This window comes from Chlorocebus sabaeus, chromosome 14, assembly GCF_047675955.1.
Source record: "Chlorocebus sabaeus isolate Y175 chromosome 14, mChlSab1.0.hap1, whole genome shotgun sequence".
NCBI lineage: Eukaryota > Metazoa > Chordata > Mammalia > Primates > Cercopithecidae > Chlorocebus > Chlorocebus sabaeus.
The window spans coordinates 32,349,672-32,364,163 of NC_132917.1; the positions used below are offsets into that span (position 1 = coordinate 32,349,672).

The following is a 14,492-nucleotide window of genomic DNA, read 5'->3' on the forward strand; positions in this document are numbered from 1 at the left end:
AGGAGAGAAAATGTTTGTAGAATGATGGGGACTTACTGAGTGCCTTGTGATTGACATACAGTAAACATTTTAAGTCTATAGATTGTTTTTGCACACTGAAATGGTAGATTTACCTAATAATGTTATCCTTTACGGTATGAAAAAAAATTTTTTTGGATTACTGCACTAATTTTTTATGTTACAGAGACTGGATCTTTCCTACAATTGCTGCTGGAAGGGAACTATGAAGCCATATTCTTAAATTCAGTGACTCAAAATATTTTTAATTCAGCAACAACCGCTGAAGAAAAGATTGATAGCTACCTGGAGAAGCAGGTAGTAACATTCCTGGATTACTCAACAGATTTGGACACAATGGAAAGGTAGAATTTTATTTGAAATTTTTATAGAGGAACAGACTGAATACATTTAATAGCACCTTGACAGGGTAAGGCACTGATTTTAGCAGTTGAGAAACCTTGCCTTACATTTACTCAAGACTCATGATATACCAAGTAATCTATGTAAAAACTCTTGTCCAGAATGAAAAAGTAAAGTGGTGCAGGATAAAATGGTTTCATATGTGAGACTGGCACATATTTGGGTGTTAACTGCTAACCCACTCCCATGAGCTCCCAAATGCTTAGGTCTTGTTGGCTTCACCCACCAGCAAAACTTCAGACCTTATTTCCTTTTAACTTAAAAACATACTTTCAGGCTGGGTGCGGTGCCTCATGCCTGAAATCTCAGAACTTTGGGAGGCCGAGGTGGGTAGATCACATGAGGTCAGGAGTTTAAGACCAGCCTGGCCAACATGGTGAAACCCCATCTATACAAAAATACAGAAATTAGTTGGGCATGGTGGCGTGCGCCTGTGATCCCAGCTGCTAGGGAGGCTGAGGCCAAAGAATCGCTTAAACCTGGGAGGCGGAGGTTGCAGTGAGCCGATAATCGTGCCATTACACTCTAGCCTGGGCGACAGAGCGAGAATCTGTCTCAAAAAAAAAAATACCAAAAAACATACTTTCAATCTTGTTATTTCTGCATAGCTGGGTGCTAATTTGTAACTATTTATTATGTTTTAGATTATTATCTTTATAGAACTCAGTGAACTAATGTTTTTGTTATGAAGCCCTTGGTTTACCTTCTTCCATTAAAGTTTGTGTAATTTTATAGGGTCAAGTACAGCAGGGAAACCTAAACTTTTCAGTGGCTTATATTTCACTGTTATAAATTTGATACCTCTGTCTTTCATCTACTATCTGTGGCAACCATGTCAAGCTTTAATTATCTTATAAATACATGCAATTTTATTTTACCATTATTTCTAGGAAATAGCTTCATTTAGTCCTTCAACAAATAAACTATTATAGTAGATGTGGAGGTTCTGAAGATGAATAAAGCATAACCCATATTCATAAGGAGTTTGCAAAAGAATGCTACTAGAGGCTTTTAATTTTATTTTGAAAATTAATATTATTCATTTTCTTTTCTTTTTTTTTTTGGGATGGAGTATCACTCTGTTGCCCAGGCTGGAGTGCAGAGGCATGATCTTGGCTCACTGCAACCTCTGCCTCCCAAGTTCAAGTGATTCTCTTCCCTCAGGTTCCCATGTAGCTGGGATTACAGGCCTCCGTCACACCTGGCTAATTTTTTTTGTATGTTTAGTAGAGATGGGGTTTTACCATGTTGGCCAGGCTGGTCTTGAACTCCTGACCTCAGGTGATCTGCCTACCTCAGCCTCCCAAAGTGCTGGAATTACAGGCGTGAGCCACTTCGCCCAGCCTCCATTTCATTTTTTTAGTTTACTAGTAGTTATGTTCCTTTGGTGTTATTCTTTTTTTTTTTTTTCCTTTAGTTCCTTTTTGTGGAGATGGTGTCTTGATATGTTGCTCAAGCTGGTCTCGAACTCCCGGGCTCAAGCATCCTCTCACCTCTGCCTCACTAAGTGTGGGGATTATAGGCATGAGTCACTCTGCCCAGCCAGATTCTTATTGCTTTGTGATACGTGTGCATTCTCATAGCAAGTAGCCTTGTGGTCCCCATTAAAACAACACATTCACCCAAATGCGTTATTCACTGATAGATCACATTTCTATCTTGTCATACAAAGCTAAAAAGAGCCATTTCAGTTGACTTATTTTCAGACATTTGAAAGTTAAAGTGTATTCTCAGTTCGCTTTATGGATTTTGTTTTTTGATTAGGACAGTTTATTAAGGCTGTTTTCTCCAAATTTCCAAACTTCTGAAACCAGCTCTCTTGTTATCTTTTTTCTCTAATGCTGCTTATTCTTTGTATTGCATCCGGAGTTTTGTATTTTTGCTACCATAGGCTTGTATGTTTGATTTTTTGTTTTTTCTTTTTCTCAAAGAATCTTCCTTTTAAGGAAGGGCCTAGGGGCTGTGGGGAAAAAAGTGGCTCCTAATACTTTCTCTTCAGAATGAAACTCCAGGATTCCCTGGCTGTTATTTGCTAGAGTTGAATCTGTACCTATTTAGGTCCTAATTTAGGGTTTGGCACATTACGGCTGGCAGGCTAACTAAGTGGCTAAGAATTAATGGTTTTTACATTTTTAAAGGGTTGGAAAAAAACAAACATGATATGCAAAGCCTAAAATATTTCCTATCTGTCCCTTTAGAAAAAGTTTGCCTATCCCTGTCTCACATCACAGCAAGACTGAAAAATACAAGTTTCACTAAAATGTCTATGTTTTGTTGTTGTTGTTGTTCTAGCATTTGGTGGTATGGGATCGGTAAAAGGTTAGCAACAACTTTATATCATCACTTTTCTTTTGTATAAAGTCAGTTTTCTATACATCTTGCAATGTCAGAGCTGTTAAAGGGAATGCAAGAAAAACTTACAGACGTCTGATCAGAACCTAAATCAACACTGTTCAGGATAATTTTCTGTGGAGATAGAAGTGCTCTCTATCTTCATTGCCTAGATGGTAGCCACTAGCCACACTGTAAACTATGAGCACTTGAAATATGGAAAGTGTGACTAAGGAACTGAATTGTAAATTTTATTAATTTTAACTAATGTCAATTTAAACCATGTGTGGCTCATGGCTATAATATTGGATATTGTAGACCAAAATGTTTTCTTTTTAAGAGAGACAGGATCTTGCTTTGTCATTCAGGCTGGAGTATAGTGCTATAATCAGAGCTTACCACAGCCTTGAACTCCTGGACTGCAAGCAATCCTCATGCATCAGCCTCTTGAGTAGCTGGGATGTACCACCATACCTGGCTAACTTCTTTTTTTTTTATTATTTTTTAAATTTTTTTTATTTTTTGAGACGGAGTCTCACTGTGTCACCCAGGCTGGAGTGCAGTGGCGCGATCTCGGCTCACTGCAAGCTCCGCCTTCAGGGTTCACGCCATTCTCCTGCCTCAGCCTCCCGAGTAGCTGGGACTACAGGTGCCTGCCACCACGCCCGGCTTTTTTGTATTTTTAGTGGAGACGGGGTTTCACCGTGTTAGCCAGGATGGTCTTGATCTCCTGACCTCGTGATCCGCCCGCCTCGGCCTCCCAAAGTGCTGGGATTACAGGTGTGAGCCACCGTGCCCAGCCCTGGCTAACTTCTTAATTTTTGGTAGAGACAGGGTCTCACTATGTTTCTCAGGCTTGTTTTGAACTCCTGGGTTCAAACAGTCCTCCTACCGTGGCCTTCCGAAATATTGGAATTACAGGCGTGAGCCACTGTGCCTAGCTAACCTAAATTGTTTTAAGTTTCAGAAAATTTTTTTTTTTTTTGGTAATACTCTAGGGTAGTCTCAATAAATGTTGATAGATATTATTTTCTTAATAAAACTGAAATGGAATAGTGTGTTTGAGATTATACAGTGATAGTAGTTCATATTTATTTCTTTAACCATTCTTATATGCAGACAACAGTTGATATTTCTACTTGGTGTGAGCAGTTTGCAACTTTTTGTTCAGAGCAACTGGACGGGGCCTCCTGTTGATTTACTTCCTCAGGATTTTTTGTCATCTGTCTTGTCCCAGCAATTCAGTGAGGTATGCTTGTTGAGAATGTTGTATGTAATTATTATTGTATTTATTTTTTATAAGCAGATCTTTATAAACTGGAACTAATAGTAGGTAGGAAAGAAACATGACTTTATGGTTTGCACAAAACTACTAAGAATGCTTGTTCATTGATCAGATTTTCACATATTTCCAGAAGTTCCATTGTCAAACTCCTCTTCATACACACTCCATTTTATGGAGCCATGTTGGCTGTGTTTTTAATGAAAGTACAGACAGCTGCACCAGTTGTTTAGTTGATTGTATCACCTCAGTTACATAAAGACTTTTTTTTTTTTTTGAGATGGTATCTCACTCTGTCACCCAGGCCATTGTACAGTGGCTAGACCTATACCTACAGGCCTCAACCTACTCAGGCTCAGGTGATCTTCCCACCTCAGCCTCCCAAGTAGCAGAGACTACAGTTGCATGCCACCATGCCCAGCTAATTTTTTTGTAGAGATGGAGTTTTGCCATGTAGCCCAGGCTGGTCTCAAACTCCTGGGCTCAAGTGGTCTGCCTGCCTCAGCCTTCCAAAGTGCTGGGATTATAGATGTGAGCACTGTACATAAAGATCTTTAATGGCAAAACAGCAAATCTGGAAATCTAATTTTATTTCAGGTAAGTTTTTAATTAATTAATTAACTAATTAATTTTTTGAGACAGAGTCTGCTCTGTCACCCAGGCTGGAGTGCAGTGGCGTGATCTCAGCTCACTGCAACCTCTGCCCCATGGGTTCAAGCAATTCTTCTGTTTCAGCTCCCCCAGTAGCTGGGATTACAGGCATGCGTTACCACACTCGGCTAATTTTTGTATTTTTAGTAGAGATGGGTTTTCACCATGTTGGCCAGGCTGGTCTTGAACTCCTGACCTCAAGTGATCTGCCTGCCTCAGCCTCCCAAAGTGCTGGGTTTACAGGTGTGAGCCACCATTCCCAGCTTGCAGGTAAGTTTTGATACTATACTTAAGAATGGCTCCCAGGAGTGGTTTGCTCCCAGGGGTGGCTTTAAATTACAAATACTTTATTAAAGTGCCTGGCACAGCATTGCTTTATGGTGATTATTATCCATTGTGAAGATAATATTATTGATCTGTGCCAGTGTGCCATCATTAGAGCTTGAAGTTTGAGTTCCTCAGGAATTTTTGAGCTCCTATGTAGAGGGTCTGGCTAGTATGAGATATCTACAAAAGAAGTATGGTTTAAATCAAAGTAAGAACTTTGATTTATCCAGCCACTTTGGTGATTTTGAACATGGCTATCAACCACTCAACCTGGAAAAAGCTGAGTGATTGATAGCTATGTTCAAAATCACCAAAGTGCATCCAGAGCTTCTGCAGCAAAACAGACCTAGTGTTACCTGGTTTCTCAGAATTAGGTGTCACAAGTAGGCCAGGCACGGTGGCTCACGCCTGTAATCCCAGCACTTTGGGAGGCCAAGGCGGGCGGATCACAAGGTCAGGAGTTCGAGACCAGCCTGACCAACATGGTGAAACCCCGTCTCTACTAAAAATACAAAAATTAGCCAGGCGTGGTGGCACACGCCTGTAATCCCAGCTACTAAGGAGGCTGAGGCAGGAGAATCGCTTGAACTCAGGAGGCAGAGGTTGCAGTGAGCCAAGATTGTGCCACTGCACACCAGCCTGGGCAACAGAGTAAGATTCCATTTCAAAAAATAAGAAAAAAGGAAAAAAAGAATTAGGAGTAGCAAGTAAATGTGGAATAGAATTATTAGAGCTATGTCTTAATAATTTGATGAGGGGGCAGTAGGAAGAGAAGAAGTGCAAAAACAAGCATAATGTGAAAACCACAATAATTAACTCTTTGCATATCGGGTTAGTGAGTCACTATATATACTTCATTAGAGTAATTCTAATTCATAATGCTGATCCTAATTATAATTGAAAGGTTAAAAGATGTTTTGTATCTTATGTCTATGAAGGGAATTTATAATTTATGTTCTACAGAGGTTTTCATCCAAAATGGGGGTAAAAAACCCCAAACCCCAAATGATTGTAGCACTTAAAGAGATAAGCTTCAATTATCTAGAAATGTATTTATGAAACATCTCATTCCCTCTCTTATGTATGAATCAGTTTCTGGCTTCTATGGCCCTATAGTATAGATTAGAAATCTACCAAACAACCAAAGCCATAAATATCTCCTGAGCACTGATGTGTGGTTTGAATGGTGCTTAATTCGCATTCCTTTTTTTTTTTTTTTTTTGAGATAGAGTCTCACTCTGTCGCCCAGGCTGGAGTGCAGTGGTGCAATCTCGGCTCACTGCAGTCTCTGCCTCCCGGGTCAAATGATTCTACTGCCTCAGCCTCCCAAGCAGCTGGGACTACAGGCGCTCACCACCATTCCCGGCTAATTTTTGTATTTTTAGTAGAGACGGGGTTCCAGCATGTTGGCCAGGGTGGTTTCGAACTCCTGACCTCAGATGATCCACTCACCTCGGCCTCCCAAAGTGTTGGGATTACAGGTGTGAGCCACCGCGCCTGGCCTTAATTCACATTTCTTATGTCAATTTGGTCCTTACAGATTTGAGGTAATCTATAGATGAAAAGACTGAAGCTCAGCGTGGCAAAATAATCTTGTCAGAGATCTTATAGCTGGGGCATTGGAATCCACATTTTCTGGTTCCAAAATCCAGTACTCTTCTACACTAGTGTAGAAGCACCTGTAAATTCAGGTAGCAAATCAAAACAGTATGAAAATGAATTTCATGAGAAGTTCAGACCATAAGAAATATTGCCATTAACAAAGAGATTTCTGGAAGCTGGATTTTGTCAAAGAAGACCTTTTAGTTGGAAGTGGACTTTGAGCTAGAACCTGAAGGGTGGTTAGAAAATGGATAGAGAAGAGGAAAATATACATTCTAGGTGCAGTCATATGAGCAGGAATTTAGAGGAGAGAACAGCATAGTGTTTGTGGGAAAAGGATGCTTTGAGCTTGCCGCTTTTATCAGTGAAAAATCAGACTTGATGGAGATCATTTGGAGTTGTAGGAAATTTTGAGTAAGTCTTTGATTTTAACTTTTTTATTGGAACTACCACCAACACTTAAAAGAGCATATGAAATGTATACAATTTAAATAATAAATCTCCTTTGTACTCACAGCCTAGCTTGAGTGTCACAGGTAATGCTCTCCAGGTAGTATATATTGGTGTGAGCCTCTGCACTGGGCCCAGGTATTTCATTTTATAATTGATGAAACTGAGGCTTCATCGGGAAAAAATTGTGGGAAAAATTTACATGTACTCACAAACTAATGAGAAGCAGAGAAAGGACACTATCCTTTGACATTGGAACCCATGTTCTTGATGGGTGAGGATTCTTGCTTGCTATTTTATGGCAGTTGTTAAAATTCTGCCATCCAAATTTTAACAACCTTGTCCATTGTAAAAAATCTCTGTACAACACAGGAGTGCATTTTTCAGAGGCATCCTTTTTATTTTGCAGTCTTCTGCTCACTCTGGTGCGTGGTCATATGCCCATTCAGCATTTGATGTATGAGACCTTGTTGATTGTTTGGCTTGATAGAAATTACGGAGGAGAGACTTACTTTATAATGACATTTTCCATGTATTGAAGCTTAAGTGAAATATTGGTGTTTAATATAAATATCAAATACACTATTTAGTATAAATACTTTAACATAGGGATGCTTTTCATTGAGATAGTATTTTGTTGTAAGTAAATTTATGAAGTGATGATATCTCTTCAATGCTATCATTTTTTTTAGTTCCTTGTTTCTCTAAAGTTTGAACATGCCAGGTGCGGTAGCTTTCGCCTGTAATCCCAGCACTTTGGGAGACCGATGCAGGGGATCACTTAAGGTCAGGAGTTAGAGACCAGCTTGGCCAACATGGTGAAACCCCATCTTTACTAAAAATACAAAAACTTAGCCAGATGTGATGGTGCGTGCCTGGCGTCCCAGCTGTTCGCCCAGACAGGAGGATCACTTGAGCCCGGGAGACGGAGGTTGCAGTGAGCAAAGATCGCGCCACTGCACTCTAGCCTGGGCAACAGAGTGAGACTCCCATCTCAAAAAAAAAAAAAACCTAAAAAATCAAGTTTGATCAGATGGATGGCCATCCATCAGGGCGGGCTGGGTTTATAGATGTCTAAGGGCATTTGCAGTGTTATAATTCTGTCCAGTGCCAATTGCTGTGTAATATATTAATGCTTTTGTTTCAAAACTGAGTTGACTGGAAAATCTTTGTATTATTATAAGACCTATAAAGATTAATCTTTTGTTAAATTATATCATCTTAGTTTATAATCCTTTTTTCAGGTTAAAGGACTGGATGCATTTGTTCTGAGCCTGCTTGCTCTAGATGGTGAATCGATCTACAGCCTGACCTTGAAGCCCATACTGCTTTTATTAGCACGCGTTATCCTAGTGAATGTAAGACATAAACTGACAGCTATTCAGGTAAGGGAAGGATCCATGAGATTCATACCCTGGTGTGACTTTTGTGCTTATTAACACCAGACTGTAGATGTGTTGCTGACAATGTCTTGGTTTATTTTGTTTTCTAAGTCTTCTATGTATGTAATTTAAAAATCTGATGAAAATAAGCAAAAACTTTTTTTCCCTCATGAGATTGATCTAGTTTAGAATGAGATTATATTGTACCTCCTTAATAGGATTTATGTGTGTACTGTATACATATAAATGTTCATTTGCAGAAATCTTAAATATTGATTTAAAAATATGCCTTGGGCTGGACCTGGTAGCTCACGTGCACAATCCGGTAGCTCACGTGCACAATCCGGTAGCTCACGTGCATAACTTTGAGAGGCTGAGGTGGGCGAGTCACCCGAGGTCAGGAGTTCGAGACCAGGCTGGCTAACATGGTGAAACTCCATCTCTACTAAAAATACAAAATTAGCTGAGTGTGGTGGTGGGCGCCTGTAATCCCAGCTACTTGCGAGGCTGAGGCAGGAGAATTGCTTGAACCTGGGAGATGGAGGTTGCAGTGAGCCGGCGTTGCTCTCCAGCCTGGGCAACAGAGCGAGACTCTGTCTCAGAAAAACCAAAACAAAACAAAACAAAAACAATGAAAAAAAGACATACCTCATAGTCTTTTATGAATTTCATACAGGATAATGAGCAGTGACCAAAATTTAATGGGTCTTAATTTCTGTTTCCTGGCTCACATTCTATGTTATGTCATTATTTGGGTTGGATTTATATGGTTTCTTCATATAAACTAGTGAGGACAAATATACACACAGCATGCTAATATGCAGAAAGAAAAGACAGTCTTTGGAGGTTTAGTGGAGGTTGTCAGCTATGCAGTGTGCAGTCTGTGTTGCTGCTATTCAACTCTGCTGCATTGTAGTGTTAAAGCAGCTGTAGACAATGTTTCATTAAATGGACATGACTGTCTTCCAGTAAAGCTTTATTTGTGGACACTGAAACTTACATTTTCTATACTTCTCACATTAACAAAATACTATTCTTGATTTTCCCAGTGATATAAAAATGTAAAAACGATTTTCAGTTCGTGAGCTCTGTGGAAACCAGTAGTGGACTGGATTTGTGCACAGGCTGTGCCTGGCTGACCCCTGCTTCATCTGATTGTTGCAACCTGGTGTGCTGCAGACCCCATAGTGTCAGAAATAGTACATCTAAATTTTATGTGAAATCTCCCAATTTTGGCTGACAATTTTTAAGAAACACAATAGTTGTTTCTTTTTTTTTTTTTTTTTTTGAGATGGAGTTTCACTCTTGTTGCCCAGGCTGGAGTGGAATGGCGCGATCTTGGCTCATCACAACCTCCGCCTCCTGGGTTCAAGTGATTCTCCTGTCTCAGCTTCCCAAGTAGCTGGGATTACACGCATGAGCCACCATGTCTGGCTAATTTTGTATTTTTATTTATTTATTTTTCTGAGACAGAGTCTCGCTCTGTCACCCAGGCTGGAATGCAGTGGTGTGATCTCAGCTCACTTCAAGCTCCACCTCCTGGGTTCATGCCATTCTCCTGCCTCAGCCTCCCAGGCAGCTGGGACTACAAGCGGCTGCCACTGTGCCTGGCTAATTTTTTTGTTTTTAGTAGCGATGAGATTTCTCCACATTGGTCAGGCTGGTCTCGAACTCCCGACCTCGGATGATCCGCCCACCTCAGCCTCCCAAAGTTCTGGGATTACAGGCGTGAGCTACTGTGCCCTGCCCAAGAATCACAGTATTTCTATAGGTGAAAGGAGACTTGGTCTGTGCTATGTAAGGGCTTACTTTCCTAAGCATTTAAGATTATACACTAAAGTTTATTTATTTATTTATTTTTTTTGAGATGGAGTCTCACTGTGTCGCACAGGCTGTAGTATAGTAGTGTGATCTTGGCTCACTGCAACCTCTGCCTCACAGGTTCAAGCAATTCTCATGCCTCAGCCTCCTGAGTAGCTGGGATTATGGGTGCCCACCACCACGTTTGGCTAATTTTTTGTATTTTTAGTAGAGACATGGTTTCAACATGTTGGCCATGTTGGTTTCAAACTCCTAACCTCAAGTAACCTGCTTGCCTTGGCCTCCCAAAGTGCTGGGATCACAGTCATGAGCTACCACACCTGGCCTAAATTTGTTTTAAAAGAAGAGGTAAGAAGGGAAGTAATGCCTCTATTTGCAACTCTCATGAGAGCCAGAGGATTTGGAATCCATTGCACTAGAGGGTGTTTTTTTGTTTGTTTGTTTTTGTTTTTTTTTTTTGTTTTTTTAAGACAGGGTCTGTCTCTGTTGCCCAGGCTGGAATGCAGTGGCATGAACTCAGCTTACTGCAACCTCTGCCTCCTGGGCTGAAGCCATCCTCCCACCTCAGCCTCCCAAGTAACTTGGACTACAGGCATGTGCCACCACACCCAGCTAATTTTTGTATTTTTTTTGTAGAGACAGGGTCTCACCTGTTGCCCAGGCTGGTCTTGAACTTGTGGGCTCAAGTGACTGACCTGTCTCCATCTCCCCTAAGTGCTGAGATTATAGGCATAAGCCACCATTCCCAGCCTGGAAGAGTTTTTGTTTTTGAGACAGCGTCTTGCTCTGTCGCCCAGGCTGGAGTACAGTGGTGCGATCTTGGCTCACTGCAACCTGCGCCTCCCAGGTTCAAGTGATTCTCCCGCCTCAGCCTCCCAAGTAGCTGGGACTACAGGTGTGTACCACCATGCCTGGCTAATTGAAGGGTTTTTAATACATGGATTTCAACATGTCTTAGCATATATGAGGCTTCATCTTTTGAGCTCTTAGTGATAGTAACTTGAGTAAAACATTTTTCCCCTAAGTAAGTTGATCTGAGTTAAATGGTCTTATAGACTGACGATTACTTTGCGCTATTGTTTTATTTATTTATTTATTTATTTATTTATTTATTTATTGAGACAGAGTCTTGCTCTGTTGCCCAGGCTGAAGTGCAGTGGCGTGATCTCGGCTCACTGCAACCTCTGCCTCCTGGGTTCAAGCGATTCTCCTACCTCAGCCTCCCTAGTAGGGATTACGGGCATGTGCCACCATGCCCTGCTAATTTTTTTGTACTTTTAGTAGAAACTGGGTTTTACTGTGTTGGCCAACTGGTCTCAAACTCCTGACCTCAAGTGATCCACCCGCCTCGGCCTTCCAAATTACTGGGGTTACAGGCGTGAGCCACCGTGCCCTGCCGCTTTAAGTAAAGTATCGCCAAGCCATGAGGCTGCCAAATGGCATTATTTTCTTTCTATTGAGATCTTATGGTCACTAATGAATGAGTGAGAAGGTTTTTAAGTTGCTCAAAAATTTTCTTCAAGTATGTTAAGCGTTGTCTGAGTGCAGCGGCTCTCGCCTGTAATACCAGCACTTTGGTAGGCTGAGGCTGGTGGATCACCTGAGGTCAGGAGTTTGACACCAGTCTGGCCAACATGGCGACACCCTGTCTTTACTAAAAATACAAAAATTAGCCAGGCGTCGCCGGGCACGGTGGTTCACTCCTGTAATCCCAGCACTTTGAGAGGCCGAGGCAGATGGATCACGTGAGGTCAGGAGTTTGAGGCCGAACTGGCCAACACAGTGAAACTTCATTTCTATTAAAAATACAAAAATTAGCCAGGTGTAGTGGTGGGTCCCTGTAATCTCAGCTACTTGGAAGGCTGAAGCAGGAGAATCTCCTGAGCCCGGGAGGCGGAGTTTGCAGTGAACCGAGATGGTTCCACTGCACTCCAGCCTGAGTGACACAGTGAAACTCTGTCTCAAAAAAAAAAAAAAAAAAAATTAGCCAGGCATGGTGGTGCGTGCCTGTAATCCCAGCTACTCAAGAGGCTGAGGCAGGAATATTGCTTGAATGCGGAAGGCGGAGGTTGCAGTGAGCCAAGATCGCGCACTGTTCTCCAGCCCAGGTGACAGAGTGAGACTGTCTCCAAAAAAAAAAAAGTATGTTAAGCATCATTTGAAAAATAATATATATACTGTCAACAACTTAGGAGAATTAATAAATATGTGCTCTACTGGTTGTAGATGTCATTCTTGTAGGGTTGCAGAGGCAAGTTACCTTAATTGCTTGCCAGATATAAACAACTTTTGACTTCTGCTTAAAAACCCGTTTTCCTGTAGTATATCACTATGTATACATCATTTTGTGCTGAAATTTTGAGTTTCTTTTTCTTTTTTTTTCTTTTTTTGAGATGGGAGACAGGGTCTCACTATGTTGCCCAGGCTGATCTTGAACTCCTGGCCCCAAGTGATCCTCCCACCTCAGCCTCCTGAGTAGCTGGAACTTCAGGAGCACACCATCCTGCCTGGCTTCTCTTATCATTCAATTGAAGCATTATTCTTTCTATTATAGATTTTTCCTGTGTGTCTTTACTATATCTTTCTTTTTTCCCACCCTCCCTTTCTCCCTCCCTCCCTCCCTCCCTTCCTTCCTTCCTTTCGGCTTTTTTTTTTTTTTTTTGAGATGTTGTCTTGCTATGTTGTCCAGGATGGCCTTCAGCTTGTGGGCTCAAGTGATCCTCCTGCTCCAGCCTCCTGAGCAGCTGGGACTACAGGCACCTGGCTTATATCATTCTCTTAAGGGTGTTATTAAAAATGGCTTATTTGATGAATTAAGATAAAGTAGTAAAGAAACATTACATACTTATCCAAGTTAATTTTAACCTTTTAAATTAATTTTTGAGTAACCTGACTCCTAAGAAATGTATCAAATTATTTATGATGATATTATTTTTGCGAAATTATAGAAGAAGCAGATTTTCCCATAACCCCTAATCTATGAAGTATATAGACTAGAATTAGTATTATGTAAGTGGTTGAGTAAAATGAGTCTTGGTTTTGAAATTAACAGCTGTGTGACCTTATGCTAGTTAATTTCTCTGAATATCAGTTTCCATTTATAAAATGGGATAAACTGGCAAATATTTATTTGGTGCCTTGTGAGTATACTACTGCTCCCTGCTGTCTGGGAGGTTCTTGACTATTGTGACTTCTCAATCAGACCATTCTGTAATAAGTGTTATAATCAGGAGATAAAATCTAGAAATTATCTAAAGCAAGACTTCAGTTTGCTTTTTTATTAATGCATCAATTTTTTCTTTCTTTTTTTATTTTTTTGAGACAGAGTCTTACTCTGTCGCCCAGGCTGGAGTGCAGTGGCATTATCTCAGCCCACTGCAACCTCTGCCTCCCAGATTCAAGTGATTCTGCTGCCTCAGCCTCCCAAGTAGCTGGGACTACAGGCATGTACCACCACACCCAGCTAATTTTTTTATATTTTTGGTAGAGATGGATTTTCACCATGTTGGTCAGGCTGGTCTCGAACTCCTGACCTCGATGATCTGCTTGCCTCAGCCTCCCTTAGTGTTGGGTGGCGTGAGCCACCGTGCCTGGCCTCAATTTTCAATTTTTCAATTTTTATTTTTATTTTTGTAGAGTTGGGATCTCACTGCATTGCCCAGGCTTGTCTGAAACTTGTGGCTTCAAGTGATCTTCCTACCTTGGCTTCCCAAAGTGCTGGGATTGCAGGCATGAGCTACTGTGACGGCTCTCTATTTTTATATTAAGCAATTCTTGACAAACTGAAAAAAGGTCTGTTACACTTACTAGTAGCAAAATAGGCTATGCTTTCTATATTTGTTTTATTCTTCCCTCCCCCATATAAAGATTTTTGGTTTGAGAGTTAATTTATAGATCTGATTTTTAAGAGTTCAGCATGCTCTTTTGTTTTGTTTTGTTTTAAGAGTCAGAGTGTCTTCTCTGTTGCCCAACCTGGAGTATAGTGGTATGATCACAGCTGACTATAACGTTAAACTCCTGAGTAGCTAGGATTACAGATATGCACCACCACGCTCAGCTATCTAAAAGTTTTTTTTGTAGAAATGGGTTCTCACTGTGTTGCCCAGGCTGGTCTTGAATTTATGGCCTCAAGTGAGCTTCCCGCTACCCAAAGTGCTGGGAATACAAGTGTGAGCCACTGTGCCTGGCCTTGTATTATGTGTTTTCTTAAAAGTGAAATCTTTTTG

The 14,492-nt window shown here is 40.9% G+C and overlaps 1 protein-coding gene across 1 annotated transcript in view; it reads left to right on the forward strand.

Annotated features, from left to right (window-relative positions):
* The window catches only part of TTC27 (tetratricopeptide repeat domain 27), a 187,607-nt gene that overhangs the window by 2,025 nt on the left and 171,090 nt on the right, over positions 1-14,492 (forward strand). The window contains exons 2-4 of the mRNA XM_007970975.3: positions 185-362; positions 3,871-4,000; positions 8,308-8,448. Of these exons, the coding sequence (XP_007969166.1) occupies positions 185-362; positions 3,871-4,000; positions 8,308-8,448 (449 nt within the window). The remainder of the gene's footprint in view (positions 1-184; positions 363-3,870; positions 4,001-8,307; positions 8,449-14,492) is intronic.